Source organism: Callorhinus ursinus, unplaced genomic scaffold, assembly GCF_003265705.2.
Source record: "Callorhinus ursinus isolate GAN/ISIS: 27379988/994484 unplaced genomic scaffold, GSC_fseal_2.0 scaffold1, whole genome shotgun sequence".
In the NCBI taxonomy this organism is placed as follows: Eukaryota; Metazoa; Chordata; class Mammalia; order Carnivora; family Otariidae; genus Callorhinus; species Callorhinus ursinus.
In genome coordinates, this window is record NW_027397063.1 from 79,367,051 (window position 1) to 79,393,980 (window position 26,930).

General features: G+C 37.4%; 1 protein-coding gene across 12 annotated transcripts in view; it reads left to right on the plus strand.

Moving 5' to 3' along the window:
• TBL1XR1 (TBL1X/Y related 1) overlaps window positions 1–26,930 on the plus strand; it is a 173,331-nt gene that overhangs the window by 113,831 nt on the left and 32,570 nt on the right. For 10 of the 12 annotated variants that reach the window (XM_025878598.1, XM_073897046.1, XM_025878604.2 and 7 more), the window contains one exon: window positions 20,291–20,393. The exons of the other annotated variants lie outside the window; for them this stretch is intronic. In XM_025878598.1, coding sequence (XP_025734383.1) covers window positions 20,336–20,393 — 58 coding nt within the window. In that variant the 5' untranslated portion in view covers window positions 20,291–20,335. The remainder of the gene's footprint in view (window positions 1–20,290; window positions 20,394–26,930) is intronic. 12 annotated transcript variants of the gene reach the window in all.

The following is a 26,930-nucleotide window of genomic DNA, read 5'->3' on the forward strand; positions in this document are numbered from 1 at the left end:
GTTGATGCCTTTCTAGTCACCATAATTAGTATTGTTTTGAATTCTGTTTTAAAGGGATTATCTATCTGACAGGCATGCTGAGGAGATAACTGAATGTCAGGGAGAAAAGGCTTTTGTTAACCTTTATCTACATCTACCATCTACACTTTTGAAGGGGTAAAATGTTGGCATTCATATTTACTAATCCTGGGCTTTCTCAGCTTGATGATTGTTAACGGGTTGAATTATATCATCCACAATTCATATGCTGAGGTCGAAACTCCCAGTACCTCAGAATATAAACTTACTTGGAAATAGGGTCTTTACAGAAATAATTACGTTAAAGTGAGGTCATTAGGGTAGGCTCTAATCCAATATGACTGGTATCCTTATAAAAATGAAATTTGGACACAGACACAGAGGGAAAACAGTGTGAAGAGTCCTAGGGAGACATGGTGAGGTGGCTAGAGTAATGCATCCATAAACCAAGGAAGCTAGGAGGAAGGCCTGGAACAGATCCTTCCTTAGCATGTTCAGAAGAATTGCCCTGCCAAAGCCTTGATCTTGCACCTCTGACTTCCAGAACTATGAGGCAGTAAATTTTGTTGTAAGCCACCAAGTTTGTGGTACTTCTGTTGATATTCTGAGACTCAGTTTTTAATGCAAGGTGGTGTTTCCCTTCCCACAAATAAACAATCCTCAGTGACCATACTGGTATCTGAGAATTCAGCTCAGTTTTGACAGTCTGCCAGAGATAGTGTCAGATGCCACAGGTTATGGGTCCAGGCTTCCTGACCCCTCAGGATGCCAGTTACAAGCCCAGCTTATTACCTGTGCTTCTGACCAACTAGCTATAAATCAGAGCTTCCTATGGCCTCCTCTTTGGGGTCAGTTAATTTGCTAGAGCAGCTCATAGAACTCCAGACATTTTACATACTAGATCACTAGTTTATTATGAAAGGTTGTAACTCGGGAACAGTCAGATGGAAGAGATGCATCAGGGCAGCATGAAGGGAAAGGGCGTGGCACTTCCATGTGCTCTCCAGGTATGCCACTCTCCCCCCAGTCTCCTCGTGTTTACCATCCTGTAAGCTCTCTGATCCCTGTCCTTTTAGGTTCTTATGGAGGCTTCATTACACAGACATGATCAAATCATTGGTGACTGATTCAAGCTCCAGGCCCTCTCCCTTCCCCAGAACTGGGAGGGTATGGAACTGAAAAGTCCCAACACTCTAAACACAGGGTTGGTTCTCCTGACAGCCAGTCCCCATCCTTAGGTGTGGTCCCAAAGTCACCTCGTCAACATACTGAGAGACCCCTTTGCCGCTAGTGAAGTTCCAAGGATTTTGGGAACTCTGAGTCAGGAAACTGGGGCTAAAACCAAATATGTATGAGAAATACACATTTTTGGTCATCTGAATGACCAAATATATGTATTTTTTTCCTTGTAAATTGCAATATTGACAGCTAATACAGTGAAAAGTTTCACAATGCAGTCAGGCTTGATTGTAAGAGTGTGGGAAGGAATAGAAGCTGCAACTGTAGGTTGCTGTACTGGAAGGGAATTTATTGCCAGACTAAAAAATTTTGGACTTTGTTGAAACGGTGTCTTGAAACAGAAGTTTGGCAGCCAGGGCAAGAAGACACTAGCTTGAGGGTCGTTTATTTTTGTAATCTTTATTGTTTACTAATGGAGTAGTCTCGCTGCTGACGGGGTACAAGAAGATGGATCCTCTGTTCAGAGTTACCTTCACATCTGTTGTCCTTTTAAGCTCGAAAAGGTGTAGCATACTTGAGTTTGTTCTCTCGAAGCTGGAATTGTACATTAAGTCATGGAGCAGTAAGTTTTCTAGTTGATTAGTTAGGAGAGTTTTAAAAAGTTAGGTGTTATGGATTGATATGTTCCCCCCAAAATAGGTTGAAGTCGTAACCCTTGGTACCTGTGACTGTGATCTTCTTTGGAAATAAGGTCTTTGCAGATGTAATTAAGATAAGGTCATAAGGGTAGGCCCCATTCCAGTGTGACTGGTGTCCTTATGAGAAGGAAATTTGGACACGGACACACACGCACTGGAAAACGCCACGTGAAGACACAGACGCAGAGGGAGGACGGCCTTGTGGAGATGGAGGCAGAGACCGGCTTTCTGTTGCCACAGACCAAGGAACGCCTGGAGGTACCAGAAGCTGGAGGAGGCGAGGAAGGATCCACGCCCCTAGAGGCTTTGGTGGGAGCGAGGGCCTGCCAACATCTTGACTTCCGACTTTAGCCTCCAGAAATGAGACAATACTTTTCTGTTTTAAGGCACCCAAGTTTGTGGTGCTTTGTTCTGGCAGCTCTAGGAAACTAGGGACATAAGGATTTTGAGAAGTACTTTGTGATCTGGAGAGCTCTTTCTCTAAGTTACCATATTTTGCAGATTATTAGAATGCTTTCAGTTGGGTAAACAAGAGGTTCCCAAACTTTGCTGTGAATTGTCTTTACCTGAGAATCTTTAAAAAATACTTACCATCTTGCTCCCACCTCCAGAAATTCTGATGTAATTAGTGTGGGATGTGACACGGGCATCAGGATTTTTAAAAGCTCCCCAGGTGATTTAATGTGCAGTGTTTTGAAGAACCACTGGGCAAACCTCCTAGCTTAGATATTCTCCCACCCCTCCCTACACATACAATTTTGTGTTCATTTAGCTTTTATTAGCCTGTAGATAATATACTCCCCTTCACCTCCACATCCCCTGCTATAAACTCATTTGTGCCTTGGTCTATTATGATTTTTTAAAAATTGCTGTATTTTATTCTTTGTTCTTGCCAGCCTTGGCTAGACATGTGATTATATTCATCTTTGTATATAAAAGATTATTTATAAAATTGCTATGTCTATTTGTATTAAAACCAAATTTTAAAAATTTCTAAGTCATGCATATCTGCATTTGAAAGTTGAACTATATTCATATTACCTAAGTTGCAAATAAATGAAAAATTACATCTGTATTCAAATAGACTTGCATTTCATGAAGTATACAAGTATACAACAATTCAAATCATTGTTGGCCATTCTACAAGATTGTATTGGGAATGATAAATTGAAGGACATGGAAACATCCACCTCCTCCTCAAACATTGCTTTTTGGTTTTCAAGTCTTCCACTTTATATCGCTTTTTTCAAACTGATAGTTTACAAAGTAAATGACATTCAATAGCTGTGGATGTATTCTGGGTTAGTAATTTCTTCATGGGAAGTTTTAAATTGTGAATGTTTTTTGTTTGGCCATATGCTAGCCTAAAAATAATACAGTAGTCCCCTCCTTATTTCTATATTTCTATAGTTTCTCTTTCCATGGTTTCAGTTACCTCTGGTCCTCCGCAGTCCAGCAGCCACATGATCCTTCTGAGTGTTGTCAGTAGGTCTTGAGTAGCTTCACACTATGTTATTGATGCCTATGTCATTCCCTTAACTTCATCTCATCACCTAGCATTTGATCATCGCACATCATGGCTAGAAGGGTGATTACACTGCAATGAGATATTTGGAGAGAGAGAGAACCACATTTACATAACTCTTAGTATAGCATTTGTTAGTAAGCATTCCTTACTGTGCCTAATTTATAAGTAAGACTCTTATAAGTATGTATGCATAGGGGAAAACATAGTATCTCTAGGGTTTTTACCTGCTGTTCCAAGCATCTGCTAGGGGTCTTAGAATGCATCCCACTAGGATTAAGGGGGGGGAATACCTAAACAGTCCATTTTAGATCATCTGAACGGCCACTTTGGAACAAAGTAAAACTATTTGTGTTTATCTTAATCTTGTAGTTTACATTAAACATCAGACACCTTGGAATTGATAAAAAATTTTTTCTTCTCAAAGGCACTTGATACATTACTCAAATTTGAGAAACTGAGTTAAGGAGATGTATTTATGCCTTTGCTGTATCTAAGTTCCTTGGAAAGCAGAACACTAAGTCATTATTATTCATTAACATTTTGTTATGTCAGATTGTTAAGCTTGTCATCTACCTGGCTTGAAGTGATTAAATGTGTTTGTTCGTGAGGGTTGAGGAATTCGTGTAGAAACCCTAGAGTACAAGCACTGTTTGAGGAGGGGAGGAGTGGGCTTGGTTGGTTTTAGAGTGTAGGGGCCAGAGGTGGGGTTCAGGGGAAGGTGGAAGAAGTCAAGGCAGAGAGTTTCATTGGTAGAATAGTGGTAAGTATGGGTGTGCTGAGTAGGGGGACTAGTCCAGGGGGAAAGGGATGATAGATTTTAGGGAGAGCTGTTTTTATGCAGCACTTCTGCCTAGGCCTAGGTTTCTCTACCTGGCTAAGGGGTGATAATGGCATGTGTTACAAGGACTTCAAAAAGAACGGAAGCGCTATTATCTTATGCTTTGAATTTCTTTTAATGTATTCACAGCAGTTAACTGATACAGTTAGGAGTAACAGTATGTGGACTACTTATTTGCCATGATTAAACACAGATGTGTCTCTACTCCCTAGATTTTCTCTATTCCCTACATTTCCTGTTTTTTCTTTTGTGTCCTCAGAATGAAGAACAGGTGTGGAAATTGTACCAGGTATAACCTGGAAATCTGACCATAAAGAATTTCAGATTGGTTGCTCAACTAGCCACCTCTCTTTATTTCTTGGGTTGCTAATAGATTGAGTATATGATTGGAACGATTCTGTATTGCCAAAGTTCTACATGATTTGTTTCCATATATATGGTATAGAGGAGGCTGCCGTTACCTAGTCTTGAATGTATTCCTTTTGGGAAATAAAGGCTACAGAACAGAGACCAGCTTCATTACAGAGGTATAGTCTCAGAAAATGTGTCATTTTTATTCCTCCGTGTTTTATTTAGTAGATTCCATGTGTTTTATCGAAAGTAGAACTTTTGCATGAGGGTGTTTATGGTTTCTTGCATACCTTTTTTGTTTATTAAATGTAAATTTGCTGGATACCTATGTGTATTCCAACATGAACATAACAAATCAAACAAGGTTTATATCATGTTACAATCTGAACATTATTCATGGCATAAGAGGTCTTTTTCCCAAAAAGATTGCCAAAAAAGATTAGCACTAATATTGCCAAGAAGGAATCAAGTTTTATACCAGCAGATATATATTCTTTGTTTATGTTCTTGTTATGTTAATGACTCAAAGAACTTATGTGTGTTATAGCTGTCAATATTTGTTGCACCAGAAATTAAAACTATGAAATTTTGTTACCAGCGCATTTTAACATAACAAACCCATCTATAACATGTTAAACAACATATTTTATGGGAAATAAGTATTTTCCAAGAATTTCAAAAAAATTTCATGAGAAGAATGACACTGATTTACATTTTTGCAAATCTCTATTAATCCCTGGCTTACTAGAATATAGCTGGGTTCTCACATTTGCTTCTGCATTCACGTGTTAGGATATGTTGTTACAGTCAAAATCTAGGAAAAATAAAATCTGGCCTTACAAAGATGTATAATTGGTACTTTTCAAAATGAAAATAAAATTTTATTTTTCAAATGAATTTGAATATTTTCTTTGATACTACCAAATCTCAAGTAGGTAGTTTAATGATTAGTTACTATGCAAGATCTGAAATTGTATCTACGAACTTTTTGTACTGTTACATTAAAATCCATTGGTCTCTCTTGAACTTAGAATAGTTCATTTCCTCATGCATAATTTTGGTGTTTGGAAAAGTATTTGTTCACTGAGTTGTGTAGACTTTCCATATGTTCATTATGCAGTATAAACAGTTACTAACATCACCACGGATCTCATCAGACAAGTTTTTGAGTATTGGGGAGCTCTTAAACTCATGGTGGCTGATAAATTTTCCAAATCCTAATTTTCTCCTAAAAGCTTAGGTTTTAGTCTTGCCAACAAATATTGCTAGTTGTTTTCTTTAAAGTGACAGTTTCACTTTGTTTATTTTCAAGAAAATGTCTGCCAAATTCTGTCTCAAAAGCCATACTTTGTCAGTTGTTCTTTGAAGTAAAAATGGTGTTCCATGAAAAAAGTAGCTAGTTCAACTTGCAATTCAAATAATTGCACAGTGCTTTTCTTTGAGACAACCATCATTTTTAGTACGCAGCAGAAGTGCTTTATATGTACTTAATGTTTTGTTATATAGGATATTAAACAGATGTGTATTTGAAAGTTAAGATTTTAATAAAACTTAAGCATTTTTCCTGCTTTCAAGGAAATTCTTCAGTGAAGGATTTTTGTGGGTTTTTTTTGAGAGCATGATAGTGAAGAATAAAATGTCTGCTAAGATAGTAAGATGTAACCACCTTGATTTGCATTAGGGTATGAGCAGTTTTACTCACTACCATTTTGTAACATCACTGTGTAAGTCAGGTCTGTGAAAAAGGCAAGTAATGTCTTAGTACTATAAAAATCATTTTTCCTGTTGATCCCTTAAAGTCTTGGGAACCCCAGGGTGTCTACATACCTCACTTTGAAACTTAATTTACATAATAAAAAAACAATCAAACTTTGTTATGGGCAGGATAAAGGTAGCAAATCTGATTTTTAGTTTTGAGCACCTTGAACAGCATTAGCATTGAAGTACATTTACAATGAAATGGAAAGAAGTATTTTTTAATAAGATGGTACTAAAAGTCTGTCTTTGCAGTTAGTCTGTAGCCTGACTGGGTCAAGTACTTACAAAGGATGGACGCTGCAGGGCCTCAGTGTGGTTATGGAGTGATGCACTTCATTTGTTCCTATGTGGGCTTTTTTGTTTGTTGGTTTTTGGGGAAAAAAAAGAAAATCTTACAGGACAGTACTGCCAGCTGTTTTCTTTCACCCTGTGAAATTGACCTCAGACACTTTCATGGTGGATTTCCCCCAGTTTTCAATAAAACTGCAAAGCCTATCTCCATTCATATCTGTCATCAATTTTTACTCCATTTTCTTTTGCCTTTTGTCTTCCCAGGTTTACTGGCAGCTGGCTTGTGGGGTGTGTGTTGGTACAGGTGTGTACCAATCTGTTATCTGAGTATTAAACTTGGTTTAAGTTGTCTTCACTTGATTTGAACAAGCATTTATTGCCTGTTGGGATGAATGTTGATCTCATCTTGTACTCCCCCCCCCATACTTGGACATTTGATGTATATTAATCATATATTTTTACTAAGAGAACAATCTTCTGCATATTTTTTACTTTTGCTCTTCCAGATAATTTGGCAAATACGGCCCATCCATGGACACTTGTTTTGATTCACTTAGGACTCAGTAGTTTTAGTTCTGTCTACTTAGTCCACTCCCCATCTTTTAAGAACCAGAGAATAACTAGTCCTTGTCTGATAAACTATTTCATAAATACTATTATAAGTAGTATTTATTTATAATTCTGAATTCATTATACCTAGTACCTTCTTCTCTTTATTTGCCTGTAATATCTCAGTTTCAAGCCAAGTTTCCATTCATTCATGTGATTTCCTTTTATTTGTTTTTTTTTTAATGTTTATTTATTTGACAGAGAGATACAGCAAGAGAGGGAACACAAGCAGGGGGAGTGGGAGAGGGAGAAGCAGGCTCCCTGCTCAGCCAGATGCGGGGCTTGATCCCAGGACCCTGGGATCATGACCTGAGCCAAAGGCAGGCGCTTAATGACTGAGCCACCCAGGTGCCCCTGATTGTTCTTTTAAAGTTTAGCTATGTTCCAGTCTTTCGTGTTCTCATTGCATGTCTGTTCCAAAGCTAGAATAGTTTGTTTTAATTGAGAAAATTTTGTTACCTTTTTTTTTTTTTTTTAAAGATTTCGTTTATTTATTTGTCAGAGAGACAGGGAACACAAGCAGGGGGAGTGGGAGAGGGAGAAGCAGACTCTCTGCTCAGCCGGATGCGGGACTCGATCCCAGGACCCTGGGATCATGACCTGAGCCGAAGGCAGACGCTTAACGACTGAGCCACCCAGGTGCCCCTTGTTACCTTTCTTATACTGGTTCCCATTCAGACAAACTCAGAGCTTTAATTGCTAGTGGGAGGGGACTAGCTTCTTGATTTTCATTTCCATACCGGACTTTTCTTTCCCAGACTGACAGTGGTTTGCCTTAAGTCCTATGACTGATTACTGCTCAATAATTGAAAAAGATGTACCAAAAATAAGGCCTGTCAGGGCGCCTGGCTAGATCAGTTGGCAGAGTGTGTGACTCTTGATCTTAGGGTTGTGAGTTCAAGCCCCACGTTGGGTGTAGAGATTACTTAAAAATAAAATTAAAAAAAAATATATGGCCTATCTTCTGTTTCCTTAGTGTTTTAATTTCTTGTCCTTTTCATCTATCTGTCAATATACCTTGGCTATAATTTATTTAATCATTCAACGCATATTTATTGAGTCCATCTTGGGGTCGTATAGTTTTATTTTTTAAAGGGATGTTAGAAGACATCTGTGTAAACCACCTCTCTTTTATGTGTGTGGCAAGTTGAAGTCCACATCGATGGACTACGAGGCAGTTCATCAGAGGCCTTTTGGGTATAAAAAGAAATGGGCCTGTAGTTTTAATGTCTGTTTAACTTAAATCAGGGTTGACTCATCACATAATGGATGCTTTTTTACTGTTCTCTGTCCTCTTGAGAGCTTTGCCTAGACTTAATATTGCTTAATTGGGATTCAAAATTAGTGTTCCCTGTCGTCAAATCAATGGCAAATGTTCTGTTAAAAAGAATGTTCTGTAAAAACCATTCTGTGTTTTGTAAAAAACCCAAGATGTTGTAGGTTGTACAAAAATAGGTGATGGGTTGGATTTGACATAGAGCCATAGTTTTTAGACCCCTGGTGTAGATCACAGTTGAAATAAATGATTGACATTAGAAATCTCAATTACTAATGAATACTTGGTTTGATATACCATTTGCCTAAGTCTTTATATATGTCAGTGTTATAAAAGATAGTTGGTCCTAATAAGCATCATGCATAATACTTAAATGTTTCTTAGTGAATTTGTTTTCCCTTTCCCAAATTCCTGGAGATATCCATCTGAGATCTGACAGTCTTTAAAAATTTGTTAAAAATGCTTTATTAATAACTGCGTGATCTGGTAACTCTGCTGGCTTGTAAGATTCATGCATAATACCCTGTGTACTTGTACTGATTCTAGTCATTGAAGTTTAGAAGTGAAAGAGACCATCTCATGTTTCCTCATTTTATAGATGAGGAAACAGAGGCCCAGAAGATTCAAATCTTTTATCTAAAATTATATAGGCTATCTGAGATCTTACTTTCTTGTCATGTTATCTTTAATTTGTATCTGAGAGCTCTGGATTCCAATGAAACCAAGAAAGAAAAAGGTAATTTAGGAGTTTATCCCTTCTAAGTTATTATCACCATACTTTAATTTCTTAAGACTCATCAGCTTTGGAACTTAAGTGACCATTAATCTGATAAGAAAACAAGCAACAAGAACCAAAAGAAAAAATGTTTATAGCAAAAAAATTGCCTATAACTCTTTTTTTTTTAAGATTTTTTTTTTTTTTATTTATTTGAGAGAAAGAATGAGAGAGAGAGCGAGCACATGAGAGGGGAGAGGGTCAGAGGGAGAAGCAGACTCCTTGCTCAGCAGGGAGCCTGATGCGGGACTCGATCCCAGGACTCTGGCCAGGATCATGACCTGAGCCGAAGGCAGTCGCTTAACCAACTGAGCCACCCAGGCGCCCGCCTATAACTCTTAAAAGAAGAAGAAATTAGCCTTTACACTCTTAGAAAAATTACTGGAAGGTGCTCATGTGCCAAAATTAGAAGGTAAAATGCCATCACCTGCTAATTTCCCTTCACAAACTATCTTGTTCACCTTTTTAAACAATTTAAGCTACATTTGTTTCTCTTGAGGATGCTATAGACTTTTTACTAGCACTTTATATATTCAGATTATTAAAAATGCCCCCCCCCAAGAGAAAAGAATTTATGTAAATCAAATGAAATACAAAGCTTATTTTAAAAGGTTGTTTTCTCCTTTTTGGTGGGAATGCAAATTGGTGCAACCGCTGTTTAAAATAGTGTGAAGGTTCCTCAAAAAAAATAAAAAAAATAGAAATACCCTATGATCTGGTAATTCCAGTATGGGTATTTTGCTCAAGGAAAACAAAAACACTAATTTGAAAATATATATGCACCCCTATGTTATAGCAGCATTATTTACAATAGCCAAGATATGGAAGCAGCCCAAGTGTCCACTGACAGATGAATCGATAAAGAAGAAGAGATAGTAGACTATTACGTGGCCATAAAAAAATGAGACCTTGTTATTTGCAACCACATGGGTGGACCTAGAGGATATGCTAAGTGAAATAGGTCAGAGAAAGACAACATCTGATTCCATTCATATGTAGAATTTAAGAACGAAACAAATAAGCAAACAAAAAAGATTTTTTTAAAGATAAGTGGGTGCAAGTGAACAAGGGGGAGGGGCAGAGGGAGAGAATCTCAAGCGGACTCCCCATTGAGTGGGAGATCGACATGGGCTCGATCTCATGACCCTGAAACCATGACCTGAGCCAAAATCAAGAGTAGGATGCTTAACTAAGTGCCCCAAACAACAGATTCTTAAATACAGAGAACAAACTGATGGTTATCAGGCAGGCGGTGGCTGGGGGATGGGTGAAGTAGGTGAGCAGGATTAAGAGTACCATCGTGGTGATGAGCACTGAGTAATGTTCAGAATTGTTGAGTCATACTGTGTATGTGAAACCAGTATAACACTGTATGTTAATTATACTTAAATTTATAAAAGGATATTTTCTCCTTTTTAATAATGTGAGTAAAGGGGCGCCTGGGTGGCTCAGTTGGTTAAGCGACTGCCTTCAGCTCAGGTCATGATCCTAGAATCCTGGGATCGAGTCCCGCATCGGGCTTCCTGCTTAGCAGGGAGTCTGCTTCTCCCTCTGACCCTCTTCCCTCTCGTGCTCTCTATCTCTCATTCTCTCTCTCTCTTAAATAAATAATAATCTTTTAAAAAAAAAATAATGTGAGTAAAAATTATCTCATGAGATTGGGTCTTTAAAAATATAGTTTAATAAAGTGATCCACTTGTAAAAAAAATAAAAATATAGTTTAAACTTAACATTTATCCTAATGTGAATAGTGGTAGAATTTTTGTTTGTGTTATGGAAACATTCTTCTTTGCCTTTCTTTGGACTTAATATCACAGGAAGCTTTAAAAAGATACTGTTAAAAGTGTTTGACAAACCGTACTTGTAGTTCAGGGTTAATACATAAACACGTGTATAGGCTGTTTGCCGTTGATGCTTTAAGAAATCAGCCAGATAATTTGATTTTGTTGTACTGGGTTTTGTTTTTGTTTTAGTTTGGTTAGTATTATATTAAAATAGGCTGAAGTATTTCATTTAGAACTGGGTGTTTTTTTTTTCTTGATTATCTGTTTCTAAATCCTAATGTTGCACTTTATAGTTTACAAAAGTAATTTGGTAAACATTTCACTTAGTCTAATAAAATTTTGTGAAACATAAGATTTAGCAAGGCAAAAGTTGAGAATGTATTTTATACATATTTTAAGCTATGTTACCAATGACTTTCAAAGCTAGATCTTAAGATACCTTCCTTCATTGTACCATATTTTATACATACAGCAGTGTTATTGCCTAACATATGTAGGATTATAATTATTTTTAATGAGGCAGGAAATTAAGGGTAATGCATTTTTCAGTGCTGTTCCTGAGAGTGTTTCATGGTGGGAAGGAGGGGGCAGTTCAAGGAGAAGGGGCATTGTGGTGCAGATGATTATAAAATGTTATTAATGTATCCTGTTAATCTCATTGTCTTTGAACAGGATGGGTTTCTGAAAATAGAGGCAAATTTTCAGAAAGGCAGATCCCAGCAATTGTAAATTTAACATCAGTGATTTTTAAAGGCTTCGGATGAATGATCAGAGTTTTTAAGAATTCGTGGTGATGGATATATATCCGTTTGCTAGGTCTGCCATAACAAAATCCACAGACTAGGTGGCTTAAACAACAGATACTTATTTTCTCATAGTTCTGGATGTTGGAATTTGAAGATCAAGGTGTCAGCAGGATAAATTACTTTATAAGGCCTCTCTCCTTGGCTTGCAGATAGCTACTTTCTTTCTCACTATGACCTCGCGTGATCTTTCCTCTGTGTATGTGCATCCCTGGTGTCTCTCCCTCCTCATATAAGGATGCCTGTCATATTGGGTTAGGGTCCACCCTAATGGCTTCAATTTACCTCTTTAAAGACCCTATTTCCAAATAAAGTCTCATTGTGAGGTACTAGAGGGGTTAGGTCTTCAACATATGAATTCTATGGACAGTTCAGCTCATAAGATGGTAGTAAAGCACCATGACTTTGCTAATGAGTAAATTGATTTAATTTCTCTCCTCTTTCTCATTTCCCTCCCCCCCCACACACTTGTTTTTTGTTTTTGTTTTGTTTTTTAGTTATGAGAATGTATTTTTGCAGTGTGTTTTGGTTTTAGCAAGACAATTTGACAAGAGTTTCCTAGGATAACTCAGTGGGTAATATGGCAGCAAGATTTTACTTTGCTGAAATAAGCTATTTATCTACTTTGCTCCATAGCAGTTTGAGAACTCAAATGCAACAAAGTAATTTTGATACATGATTCTGTGTGCCTCTAGAAACTGTTATTTAGCAGGGTATTGGTATCATCTGTGACTGCAGTGGCTAGCTGACCACTTAGGGCTGCCATTCCCAGCGTGGTAAGTTTAAGCTGAGCACTGACAGCCTGCACTGTACATGAGGCCTTGGCAATATATGTCACATCTTGGAATTAGCAATTTTGTAGGACCTTCTAGTGCTAAGAATTTTCATTCTTTGTAGTCATTAAATTATTTTATTCTTATGTGTTATACATTCCATACTATTTTCCATGTGAGGAAAGTTTAGTATTTTAATAATATTTCTAAATACATATATAGAAGTGCTGTTCTCATATGACATTAAAATGAGGAAGTTAATACTGAAGAGGAAATTAAATAATGTGTAGAGTGCTTCGCTCCATACATAGCATGTAGGAATTTCTCAGTAATTGCGAATATTCTTCTGCTTCATTTTCCTTAACACTCAAATGAATGAGAAGCAGTGTGCACACACGTAGGCGCAGAGGTAACTTGGTACCCTTCAGACATTTGAATTAAAAGGAAAATGCTCTTCCAGCACTGTGCCTATGACAGAAACCTGTAAGCCATTTGGGTTTTACATCTCTGCTTACCTATTCCCTCAGCCTTAAGGTTTGTGCTTTCATAATTTTCTGTATTTTTTCTTATCCAAGTTAGTATTGTTTTCTTCACAGTAACCTCTAAAGTCCCAAGGTCTGGCCCTGGTTTACTTCGTTTAGCTTTGTTTAGCCACATCTCCAGCACCATGTCATAGTGCCTGGTGCATTGGAAGTGTTCACCCCAAGTTTTGACTGAGTAGTGCTTTAGTGCATTTTTCCCCTCTTAGGTTTTGTTAATTGCATGACCCCTGTAGTGTTTACTTTTCACTTACCACTACCCCACTGCCACAGCTGTATCTCATCTGCATTCGTTTGGATTTGGTTTGTCCCCCCCAAAATAATAGATAACTTAGGAAAAATCTGTTCCTGTAGGGAAACAGAATCAGAGGTACCACTTTCCATAAGACGTGAGCTGTAATATTTTAACCACTCTGGAGCATTTCTGCTGGAAAGTCCTCTGTTTTGTCTCTAAATCAGCACATATAAAGTGTGACTCCCCAGAGGGCTGTGCTCTCTAGGCACCCCATTTTTATGGGTAATTCTTCATGCTTTGTAGTCTGGAAACAATTCGAAAAAATGTGACTTTTGCCCCCTCTTTTTCTTATTTCTCCAAATATCTATCACTAATTTTAGTCATTTTCTTGTTTAAAACATCTCTTGAATAATTCCCCCTATTTGCCTTTTTTTGGTTGCAACTGAAAAGTCTCAAATTGGGTTAGACAATAAAATTAATTTTTGACTTCTTTAACTGAATTAGAGTGATAAATTAGTTTCTGATAGTACTTAATCCAGTTGCTTAATAGATAACTTGATGTCATTAATAATAGTTGCTCTTGTCTCTCTAGTCTCTGGTGTCCTTCTCTCTTTCTCTCTCTGCTCTAATGTCTGTGATAGTACATAGTGTCTTTGTTATCTGCCCCCTCCTCTCTGAAAGGAGGAGGTTGTCTTTCCTAGAAACCGGCAAATGTCTTTTAGCATTTCATTTACCAGGAGTGATTGAGGTGGGGCAGAGGGAGATGATGTGTATATGTGGGGGTGGGTGTCAGCCCTAAGCTGAAGATACAAAATATGCTGGTTGACTTAAGCAATTAAGTGAGCGCCTTCCTTTGGACCAGGAGGTCCATCTCATTTAAGCCACAGGATTGGGAATGGAGTAGTTCTCCAGATGGAAAGAAGGAATAGTGGTGTCTTTTGTCAGACTGTGGCAGTGGAGGCTGCAAGAGGCAAGCCACAGTTTTCTCCATCTTCTTGATTATAGTCACTCAGCAGTTCTCAGCTGCTGAGTTCCAGAGAAGCCTAAGGTATCCTTCCTTCTAAATGATCTCTCAACACCATACCATCCCCAACATAACAAGTACCTTGAGCACCTGTGGGTCATTAATATTTATTTGGAAAGGTAACCCAGAATGTCCAAGGTGGCATTGACAGTTACTTGCCAATATAAAACAATTCTTTAAAAAAAAAATTATTTATTTGAGAGAGGGAGAGTTTGTGTGTGTATGAGTCGGGGGAGGGACAGAGGGAGAGAATCTCTAAGCAGACTCCCCACTGAGCATGAAGCCCAGTGTGGGTCCCCATCTCACAACCCATGAGATATGACCTGAGCTGAAACCAGGAGTCAAACGCTTAACCGACTGAGCTACTCAGGTGCCCCAAAACAATTCTTATTTTTAACATCAAAGATCTTTTAGCAGCTTTTAATATTGTTGCTCTTTTTTCATCTTTTGAATAAACAACTGTGGCAGATATTTGTAGTACAGATGTACTGTTTTGTCACAAATTTGATAATATTGAATATTTTTAAATCTTTATTAGTTATGGCCAGAATGTTTTTATGTTTATTATTGGTGAAATTAAACATTTTCCTAAGGTTTCAGCTAGAGGGGCCATCAGTCAGTTGGTTTGATCTCTTGAGTGGACCCAATCTGTTGGTATTCAGTAAGAATCAGAGTAGCCATGGGAGGGAAGTGTAAGAGGGACAGACAGAAATGGGTGAAGGAGAGTGGGAGGCACAGGCTTCCAGTTATGGAATTAGTAAGTCACAAGGTTAAAAGGTACAACACAGGAGTAGAGCCAGCAGGATTGTAATCCATGGTACGGTGACAGTTAGTAGCCGTACTTGTGGTGAGCGTAGTATAATGTACACCATGTTATACACCTGAAACCAATGTAACATTATGTGTCAGCAACACTTGAATTTATAAAAAAAAAAAAAGTCAGAATAACCATTTATTCCCTTTGGTCCAGTTATTTACTTGTAGAGACTTTTCCTGATTCTGAGAACTATTCATTAGTGCACACCTACCAAAAAGAAATGAAAGAAAAACAACTTTAAGCTTAAATATCCTGATGGCAGTCTTAGAGGAAGGAAAGTTTAGGATCATCCAAATAGTTGAGCAACTCAAAAATTAAACTAGTATGTCTGTTATGATACAATATGCCACCACTGTACATTGTGTAAGATAAAGTAATTTCAGTTAAACATTTGATTTTGGATCATGCAAAGGGTTTCCAGATCTCCTTATAATGTGTTGTAGGCAGGACTGGTTTTATTTCTATCCATAACTTTCCCTGTCTTTTCATTCTTTTAAATTTAAAATGATGTGATACAGGTTTATAGTTGGGTGCTGGCTTGCTCCAGGAATGGACTCAGAAAAGAATATATCTTTCTCCTAGGAGAAGCTAGGAGATGATTAAATTTGTGGGGCAGTTATTGTTCAGTGTGTGTATGCTGAACTCAGTTTTGTGATGCTGAAAGTGCTGTACGTACTCAGTTGAATGAATCCTAGCTAACTTGTCTCAGCAGTCCTGTTTTTTGTAATAGTTGTTAAATTATTGTCTATAATGTCTTGAAGTAAAATATTTCATACTGAACATTTAAAATATTAAGTGTACTTTTAATATAAACACTTGGCTAAATATTAGTTAAGACTAGTTTAATATTTACTTTTGACTAATATAGCTATGAATCTGAATTAAGTAACTGATTGCCTGTAACTGATAGGAGTTTTGAATAAAAGCTCTTACAAGTTTATAGGCTGTTCTGCGAGCTAGGATGGAAAAGTACAAAGGCATTTAATTTTTTTCTTTTTTTAGAACTCAGTCATTTACTATTTAAGGATAAATAAGTATGATGAGGCAGAATATACAAAAAATTGCTTTGGGTCGGGGGGCATGTGGGTGGCTCAGTCAGTTAAGCATCCGACTGTTGGTTTTGTGCTCAGGTCATGATCTCAGGGTCATGAGATCAAGCTCCTCTTCAGGCTCCGTGCTGGGCGTGGAGCCTGCTTAAGATTCTTTCTCTCCCTCTACCCTTCCCCCCCTAAAAATTGCTTTGTGACTTAGGAAGTATTATTTATTTTAAATGTCTTGTTTAATACTCCCATCTGCTCCTTGAGGGGCAGGACTTATTTTACCCGTGATAACCTCAGCAGGTCTGACACCCGGCTGGTATAGGATAGAGATTAGATGAATGTCTCACTGCTGTTTTGTGATCTTGTTTGAAGATCGTTGTACTGAAAGGTACCACGGTGGCGGAGATGCAGGGGTAAGACTTCTTGTATACCTCTGAAAATGAGTGATGTCTAGTATCTGAATGTCTGGTCTTCACCTGGGACAGATGAAGAGTCCATCACATTACAGAGGACCCACCTTAGCTGTGTAAGCAAACAGACCAAAATGGAGCAGTTCCACAAAGCCACAGGGAGTCCACTAAGGAGGTAGTCTGATTTCACTCTTTGGCACACAGGCTTTTAATTTAAGGTGTTTTGAAAGTGAAGACTGACTTTTTCAGGCAAGGAGTTTCTTAGTGTTTTCTTTTCATCGTCCAATCTCCTGTTCTTTTCAGGTGTCTTTTTGAAATTAGAATTTTAAAAAGGGTCATATGCTAGAATTAAGTGTCTTTGAAAGTGGATAAACTCAAATCTTTGTAGACTCTATGTAGTTTTATTGCAACTGGGACTGAAACCTCTAGTACAGATTGCATTAAATTTACAAATGTTTTTTCTTTAATGCTACCTTTGTATGTTTCTCTTCACTAACTGAACTCTGCAAGGCATGGGCCAACCTTATTTCATCTGTCTATTCCTACTCTCAGCATAGAGATTTGTCTGCCCTAGCAACACACGTGGGCAACAATAAGGTCCTTTCTAGGAATAATGTAAGAGCTAACTGAAGTAGGGCTGCAGGTGGAATAATACTTCTAAATTTGAAGTTTACCCCCTTCCCTTAAAAAATGTTACCCTTGATTCCAGAAATTGATACAGTTTAATGCTGTGATCAGTGGAATAAAAAAAAATTGCAATTTGAACAGATAAAACTTTTCTGCTCTACTTGTTGGGCATTTTTTGTGATGATTTTTAAAAAATGTACCAGCAATATATATTTATAAGAACATTTATAGACAATAACTTCTGTCATTTTGGTTTGTATTTTTCTTTGCCCTGGAATGTATTATTAGGTAATGCTGAAGCATCACTGATCACCGCTTTAAGTTGAGACATTGATGAACCAAGCATTGTTGAAAACCTATGCGTCTTAGGTACTTCAGCACCAGTGTTTGAATGTTGAACTGAATGGTATATTAGAGGGAAAAAAAAGACTTAACTCTGTTTTCTTTGTCAGTCTGTTTCACTTGGAGTCCACCTAGCACATTTCATTTTGGGAAATCCTGTTAATGAAATAGTGACGAATTGTTTTCCTTACAAACAGATATCCATGATTGGTCAAATTATGTTTTAATTTCTTAAAATTCTATAATGGTGTGGGATTGGGTTTGTTTTGTTTCTTTTTGAGAGAGAGTGCGCACATGTGAGAATGGGGCAGGTGCAGAGAGAGAGAGAGAGAGAGAGAGAGAGAGAATCCCAAGCAGGCTCCATGCCCAGTGGAACCTGACCTGTGAGGCTCATTCTCATGACCCTGAAATCATGACCTGAGCCAAAATCAAGTCAGTGCTTAACCGACTGAGCCGCCCAGGCGCCCCACTTGTTTTGTTTTTTTAAAATCATTCAGTTCAACAGGCTTTCAAAATGGACTATGATTAATGTCTACTATGTGTGCCAGACACATTGCTACACATTGCTGTGGGTCAGAATAAAATTGAGCAAGATATCCTCCAGAGCATGAATCACCTAATGTACCATAGTAGTAGCATCTAGACAAGATGTCCTGAGCCAGAATCATCAAGAGTAGTTAGTTACCTTTATCATTCCGAACATTCAGGTTATTAATTGTACTCCCTGAGTTAATTTTGTGGGAGAGTACCTTTTTCTTTCTGTGAAGATAAGTGTTACTCTTCTTCTGTGGTTACACATTTCGTTAAGTGGAAGTATTGCTGATCCAGATTCCTCAGAGAACCTTTGGTTCTTCCTTTCTCCTCATCCCTGTCCAGCTGGTCACACTTTGGAACCCCTGTACTTCTCTCCCTGACTCCATGCCACAGACCAGGTTGTGTTCGTCCATTAGACCCCTGCAACGTCCTCCTACCTCAGCTCTTATTCTAGTCCATTTTCTGTCCAGTCTCTTCTACATATCCGAGCCAGGATGGTCTTTATACAGTGTCAGTCTGGTCATTCTGCTACCCGCTTAAAACCTGTCAGTGTATTTTCTCTAAGTGATGCTGTCAGGGCCCCGCAGAACAGGGTTTTTGTTTGTGCTGTGAGCCTTACTTCCATGTTTTGCTTCTCTTTCTTCATCCAGCCTTTCCACTATTACTGCTCACTGGATGTCTTCCCTTCCCTGCCTCCTCCCACAAGCGTTTGTGTTCTCCCTCTCCTCATCCATCCTTCCAGGGCTAAACACCAGTGAGTGATACTTTCTTCAAGATGTATTCCCAGACTCTGTGTGAGTCATTGGAAAGTTGTTATTACTTCCTTGTTTGTCTTTGTTCTTCTCTATGACAGAAGCTTGATGTGCTTAGTCACCACTTTTTCTACAACTTAGGGCAGGAGCAGTTCCCCTCACACAGTAGCCTGCTCAGGTGTTTGTTAACAATTTGTGACTTTTAAATATCCCGTGAAGTGTGCATCATAAAGAGACTGATGATGTAGCAGGACAGTGAACACAGGCACATAATGTTAGATAACCCTTTACTGAATGATGTCAGTCTATTCTTTTTAAAATAAGGGACCAAGAAAGTACACAGTCTGTGGATCAGATCTGGCCCACTAGCCTATAAGGACCACAAGCTAAGAAAGGTGGTGGTGGTGTTTTTAATGCTTGAAAAGAAGTCCAAAGAGAAATATTTTATGATCCAACTTCATCATATGAAATCCAAATTTCAGCATCCATAAATAAAATTTTATTGGAACATGGCCAGACTCATTTGTCTACATCTCATTTGTTGCTGCTTTTGTGCTACAACCATAGAGTTGAGTGGTTTTAACAGAAACTGTGTATGGGTTGCAAAGCCTAACATATTTACTGCCTGACTCTGTACAAAAAATGTTTGCTGACTTCTTTTTTAAATAATTTCTGTGACATGAAAACAGATAAGTTATAATGAGAACATATTTAAGTTAGGTCTCCATTTCCTTTTTTCCCTCCCTCTAAATTCAAGATTTAAGCATGTCCATTAAGAGAATATCATTTGGGTTTTCAAAACTGTATTCCCACCTCTCTGCTTTACACTAGCTAGATCTTTTTGAAACTTGAGCGTTGCAGATTAGATGTTGAGAAAACAGAGACTTCAAATCCTCTCAAATTATGTAGATAAAACCAGTATAGATGGCTCATCCCTTACCCAGTGGTCTAAAATCATTCTTTTCCTAAATAATATTCTGATTCCTAAAATGTACTTTTTTTTTTTTTTACAATTGAGAAAGAGGAAACAACTTTTTATGCTATTTGATTCAGTCATATAAAATACAATGTAAAGCCCTTTTATAAATTTTGAATCCTTTTTGCAAATATGTTATCTTGCAGAAAAATAGACCAGCCATGTTTTGGTGGTATAATCTATCATTAGGCTATATAGAACCTTCATTTTACATCATTTATAATAAAATCGAATGGTTTTTACAACATTGTTTACATTTTGTTTTAAAATATTTTATTGAGAAAATACTTAATTAACTTTGTTTTATTTTTAGGGTTATATCCTGTGTTGTGACCTCATGGTTTAAGTGGGAATAAAGATGAGTATAAGCAGTGATGAGGTCAACTTCTTGGTATATAGATACTTGCAAGAGTCAGGTGAGTACTTTCATAAAGTAAATAGGCCTCAAATTATTTTAATATTCTCAAAATAACCTTTTATGCATTTGAAATTTGTATCAGTCCAAACTGTTGAACTTTGTATGTTTCCTTAATGTCTGGACTGCCATTTTAAAGCTATGTGTTACTGCATGGTTTAACTCTCTGACTCTTTCAAATATGTTGGAATCATCTCAGGCAAATATTTGTTAACAAGTGGTTTGGCTTTCAGTGTTCAAAGACCATTTTTTATAAGTTGTTATGAAATGAGATTGCACACGGTCAGTAGGAACATATAAACTTTCAGATAGCACCAATTTGATAATGTATATTCAGAATCCTCAGCTAAATGTTATTGAAACTAAATTAGCCATATTTTTTCAGAATGTTTTCATAATCATTATCCCTATCGATTTAGTTTATCCTTGACCTGAATTCTTACTAATGTGTTCATTGGCAGGTGATTAATAAATTAAATCATTGGAGGTCATTTGTAATAAATATTAAGTAAATCAGTGTTCATTTTTAAACAGATTAAGAGGCGTCCTAAAACAGAAGGAAAGCTACAGGGGAAAATGTGGGATAGGTTAAGCAGGAAAATGTAAAAGTAGAAACTTGGGTTGGATGGGGCACAGGACCTGTGAAAGATTGACAGCACTGGCGAGTGCAGCTTATTAACATGATATGGAACCATTTGTTAGTCGGAAATAAGCTGGAAAGGTTGAATTTTAGAAATCATAACTTAAAGTTGGGACGTTGTAGTAGTAAGGTGAGGCATAGTGTATGTGTAGAAGGGTAACTGTGGTTGGCGCATGTGAGGGAGGACAGAAGGCCAGGAGCAGGAATTGAGCCCTCTCAGTTTTGATTTTGAAATGATAGTTCTTCTGACAGGGCTTAGTCATTGTCCTCTCCTATGCAGGGAGTGCAAACATGGCCTTAGATCTTCGATGCCCCTGCTTGCTGAGCTGTTGTCAGCTTCACTCCAGTTCTGGGAGCTTCCTATTCCCAGGCACCATCATTGCTTCTCTCTGGCCTGAAACAGCTGAGAAAATGATGTCTAATGAGGGCAGAAAGGGAGAAAGAAAAGAAACTAAAAGTAACCAGCTAAGGCAGAATAATTTGTTCTGAAGCTTCGAAATGAATAGATCTTGTTTTGTTTTTTCCTTTTTCAACTAGTCAACTGATATTGAAGGCAGATCCTAAGACAATATCCATTGAATATTTTGAGCAAGATTAAAATGATTAATGAAGTGGAAAAAGTAGTGACCTGACCTAGTGATTATTACATATATAAGACAGATGCACATGCCTTGAATACTGTTACTTGGTAACTTGGGCTAAAATTGAAAGAATTGGTGGGTCAGAACAAACTCCTGCTTTCTATGCCTTTGAAACTGACCACCATTTAAGCCAGAGCTTTGGGACCTCGGACACTAAAGTAGAAAACTTTGTGAAGGGCCAATAGATGAGAAATGTATGTAATGGCTTGTAGGTGTATTGTAAAGGCAGCTGCTTAGGTTGAATCATAAGAAACTGCTGTTTCTGGAGATAAGAAACAGGTGGAATAGCTCAGCAGCATCCTGTAGCTCAGCCTATACTGAGATGAAGTGGGGCAAGGTGAAGTTAGAGATGTTAATGAACACTCAGATTTTTGTAGCAAACAGAAGTCCACAAATTGGTGTTTTATGTTGCTACAAAAAAAATACAGCAAGTAAAAGGGACAGTAAAATAATACTCTGGATTAATTTCTGAAAGAGTATCCAGTGGTTAAATACTACCAGAAGTCTTCTTGAAGTTGCTAATGTTCTCAGAGAAAATCCTTTGAAATTCCACATTTTAAGGTGTTCCATGTTGCAAGGATTATATATTAAGAAAAAAACTTTGTGTGGTAGACTGCTGCTTATCATAGTAAGTGCTTCATAATTTTTTACTGTGTTCTTAGTTTTGCTTTGTGTATTTAAAAAGGTTTATACTTTACGGTGTATCCGTAATGAAGTACAATGTTAAGCCACATCTCTGAAAATGTGAACACCAGTCCCTTTATTAAATTTGTAACTTGCCATAAATTTAAGAACCGCCTATACCAGAGTTCTAAAGTTTGATCCTCTGACCACCTGCATCAGAATCATTTAGAGAACGGCGAGTGGGGCCCAGGAATCTGCATTTTACAAATGCCCCAGGTGATTCTTGGGCATAAAAAATTTGAAAGCCACTGGTCCCTATTAGTTGTAGGACAATTAGAACTTGACAAGAAAGTTGACAACAGGTATGTAGCATGTTCACAATATCTTGAAAGAAAAATTCTGTTTAGTAGCTCTTCGAGATAAAGTAGAAAGCATGAAGTGTACATATTGAGATTTGGAGTGTGAGAATACCCCCTACTAAAACATTAGGGAGGTGCCACTAAAAGAGGTGTATTTGTATTTATAGGCAGGATTTTGTAGGAATGATGAGGCATGTTTATATCATAAAGGATACCATGAGACATTCATTTGAAGTTACTTCCAGAAGTAGGAGATGGGAAAAAGTTTAGGAAATTGATAGTTCTGTTAGCTCAGACCAGGTTTCAGATAGAGCTCAGAATCTAGCCCATCTCAGCACTTGGTGACTTATTCCGAAAGCTGTTTCTTGGTTCTGATCTCTAATTATACATAAAAATGGCCATTTTTGCAAGTGATTTGATTTTGGAATCCAGTAATTCCTTTTCTGGGTGTATTTTGGAGTACTGAATTGGTTTAGGGAGCTAGGTAGGAAGAAAAGTAATCATGACAAAAAAAGTATTTGTGAAAAGACCTTCACAGGACTGGTTTTTAAAGACCACCACTAAGGAAAGTAAAATTTTTCATGCTTGTCTCATTATCTAAAAGCTCTCACGCAGAAAGTCCAAAAAAACACCTTATGAAAGTTTGTTCTGTTTTGATAGATGTATAATTTAGAAATAATGTTTTCCAGTAGGAACTTCTAATATTTGTTCTCTGTAAACACTGTTTAATGTTGACTGGACTATGGTATCCATCTCCAGCGAGAATAAAATCCCTCAAATTGTTTTACATAACTTTATACTATGAGATGACCATCCTATTACGATGTTGTCAGCACTAGAATATATTATATATTAAAAGCCCATCTCCTCTCCCCAGATTATATAACTTTTGATTTTTTTTCTTTATCCATAAAACTTGTTGCTTGTTGAAAAGGGATTACATTGTGATATTCAGCCTCAAAATGTTTTATAGGCTTCTGTTTGAAATAAGTCATCCTCCCCTACTCATTTAAACTAATTAAGAGGAAGGTATATATTATTGTAAGATGTCTTTTTATTTTTCTCAGTTCTGTCTCTAACAAGTTACTTTGGTCATCACCATTTTGTACTTCAGTGAACTAGACTTAGGCTTTCATAGTCAACAAAAATTTTCTAGGAAAGGAAATTTTTTTCTCTTTTGAGAGGACTTGAAAATTGAGTGCATTTGACAGTGTGTGTAGTACCGTAAGTAATGATTGACTTGATTATTCAGTATGTTTCATTTAATTAGCGTTCGCCCGAGGGCATTAATAGTTTGATTGCCCTAATAACTCACATCTAGCAACCATATGCAGAATAAGCACTAAGGGGTACAGCTAAGTCGTATGGAACAGAACTTGATACAGTGTTAATTTTAAAAGATTTAAGGTGGTTTGGACTTTTTTTTCCCCCCTTGCATTGAGTCTTCTCTAGCTTTAGAAATTGTGCCAGCAATTATTTGTGAACTTGTGCCAACTTTTTTCTTGTTGCTTTGTGTAAGATGTAATTTTATTTTGCTTTAAATGTGTATTTTGTTTGGGGGAGAAGTCTTGATTCTAGATAAAACTGTCATCTATGATATGTTTAAAAGCTCAGTAGCATTTTGGTGAATGGTGTACTTAATATTGGACGCTGTGAAACAGTTGCATTTTATGATGGAAGACTAACTGGAAAATGCAGGAACAGTATGTCCTTATTACTGAGCTATTTTCTAGATTGTGATTCTGAATGCTATCATATTTTAAAATCCTCATGTTTTTAGAACTGAGGAGGTTCATCTTGCCATACAGTCTTGGTTTATGAAAAGGTGATGATGTATGTAAGCTTAAAGCATTTGGTTCATCAAAGATCAGCTTGTCTCTCCCACCACCCACCTTGCTCCACTGTTCACTAACTTTTTCAAGGGGATATTCAGTCTCGCTGGTTATAGGCCTTGCACTACTCCACTTTTTCTGAGAGGGTGCTTCCTTCAGATGTTCTTTTATTTGTTTATAAGAGCATACACACTTAATTTAGAAATCTACACATATCGTAGTAGGCACAAACTAACCCGAATGTTTATGTATAACGTTCAGGTTCTGATCTGTAACACCAAAGAGCCTATTTGTTGTTTTTTGTTTTGTTTCTGTTTTTTCATTTAATGATTTGGTATTAACCCCTACAATGGCTAAGAAAATGTCAGCCATCAAATGACAGTGTAGTTCCTCTTGACTCAGATAAAGGTAACAGACTTGAACAGTGAACTGAATGGAGTCAGGTTAAACTGGCTCTCAGTGCCTCTAGCCATGAAGGCCTGGAGTGAGGAGAGTTCAGGACTGGGTATGTCCGCCTCTAGTCTTTCTTTTCATTTTTATGAGTAATTGGTTGGCTACAGAAATGCAGGTTAAATACACATACAGTTTGCTTTGTAATCAGATAAAATATGCAGTAACATGGATTTGTCACATAGTTCTTGTACACATGACTAATGATAAACAGCAAGTACTTGTCCAAAATAATGGTAAATTTTATACTTCCAAATCAGTTTTTCTCTTTTATAAGCTGAATGACTATTTTTTTTGCTGATAGAGGAAAATTCCTATTTACACATTACTGCTGACATGCTTGTTAAAAGACTAATGTCATTTAATAATTACCAAATAGAGAACTTGTTCGGTCTTACTAGTAATCTTCTTGCTTATTTTTTTCAGGAATAGCCAGCAATAATAAGGGTACAGGGAAACATAAATTGCTGATGGCACTATAGATTTGCGTAATTTGGGGGCAAAGCAATTGTGCAGTTATGAAAACTTCCTTTAAAATGCCCATGTCCCCCTCAACTTTTGAGGGAATCCATCCTAAGGAGAAAAAATATATATACCTGGCAAAAGCCTATACATGTAGGTGTTTGAGGTAACATTCCTAAGTAGTAAACATTGAGAAAGTCTAAATACTTTCCATCGATGGGATGAATAATTTACTAGTTGAGTACATTCATTGGCCAAATAGTATGATAGTAAAATTATTTCAGAAAATATAGTTCATGTAGAATGTTCATGGTTATATATATATTTTAAGGGCAGAATTAGCCCTTAAAAATATTAGGGCACAGAATTGTGTAGGCCAGTGTGTTACATTGTGATGGAGGCAAACAGTGTGTAAAGAGAAAAAGGAAATACAGTTGCACTTGGGTTTGGTATTTAAATTTTTTTCCTTCTCCATGTTGTCCATTATTTTTCTTATAAGTACTGGGTCTAAATCTTCAGCATGCAAGATCCCCTCTAGCATTTTTTGCCCCTCCTTTTTGCCTTTCCTAAAATCTTTAAGCGTGTAAGTATGGAACTTTTTAGAATAAACAAAAATCTGGGTCTGTAGGACACAGTTGGAAATGGATTTGGGGACAAGGGAGTTTGTGGTGATGGGAGCAGGGATATAATTTTCTGGGGTTTTTTTTGTTTTTTGTTTTGTTTTTGTTTTTACCTGAAGCTTAAATAGGATCTTGGATTATTAGATTTTCCTCCTGGACTGTGTCGTGGTAATAGTTAAGCTTTGTGTGTTGTTGCTGTTGTTCAGTCACCGTGTACCATAGCAGTGACGTTCAAGGCCCGTTTTCATGTTGCTGTAGTCTGTTTGCAAAGGAGAGTTGGCTTGCTCTGAAGGACTAATACCTCTTTGAAAACACAGCCCCTGTCATCCCAAGGGAACGCCGTCCCTGAAACAAGCAGTATGTAGAAAACAGTTGTTTCGTGATCTTGTTTCTTATGTGGGAACCATGCATGGGGTCTTGTAGGCTCCTGAGTTACCACGCCTCCCCCGCCACTGCTTGTCTTTATTCCTGAGTTACTGTATACTAAACTTCATGGTTTTTAGCCTTAATTCCTTTCTGGAATCTCTTTTCTACCTTCCAAATGTTAATCACCCTAGGGAATTTGTAGAGTACTTGATTACAAAGGTATTATTTATATCAGATTTGCACTTACTCCTGGAAAGAAGGGTTGCTATTTTAAGCAATCAAACCAGTCTTTAACATCTCACAGATTTAGGTGAATCTCTTTTGCCTTCTACTATGTAAATCAAAAGCTGCCCCTGAAAAAATATTTCCTGCACATGTATTTACAGATAAATGGAAATATTTTTTGGCATAACCTGGTTCAAGTTTTAGTTTTGTTTTTTTTTTAAGATTTTATTTGTTTATTTGAGAGAGCGAGAATGAGAGAGAGAGAGAGCACATGAGAGGGGTGAGGGTCAGAGGGAGAAGCAGACTCCCCACTGAGCAG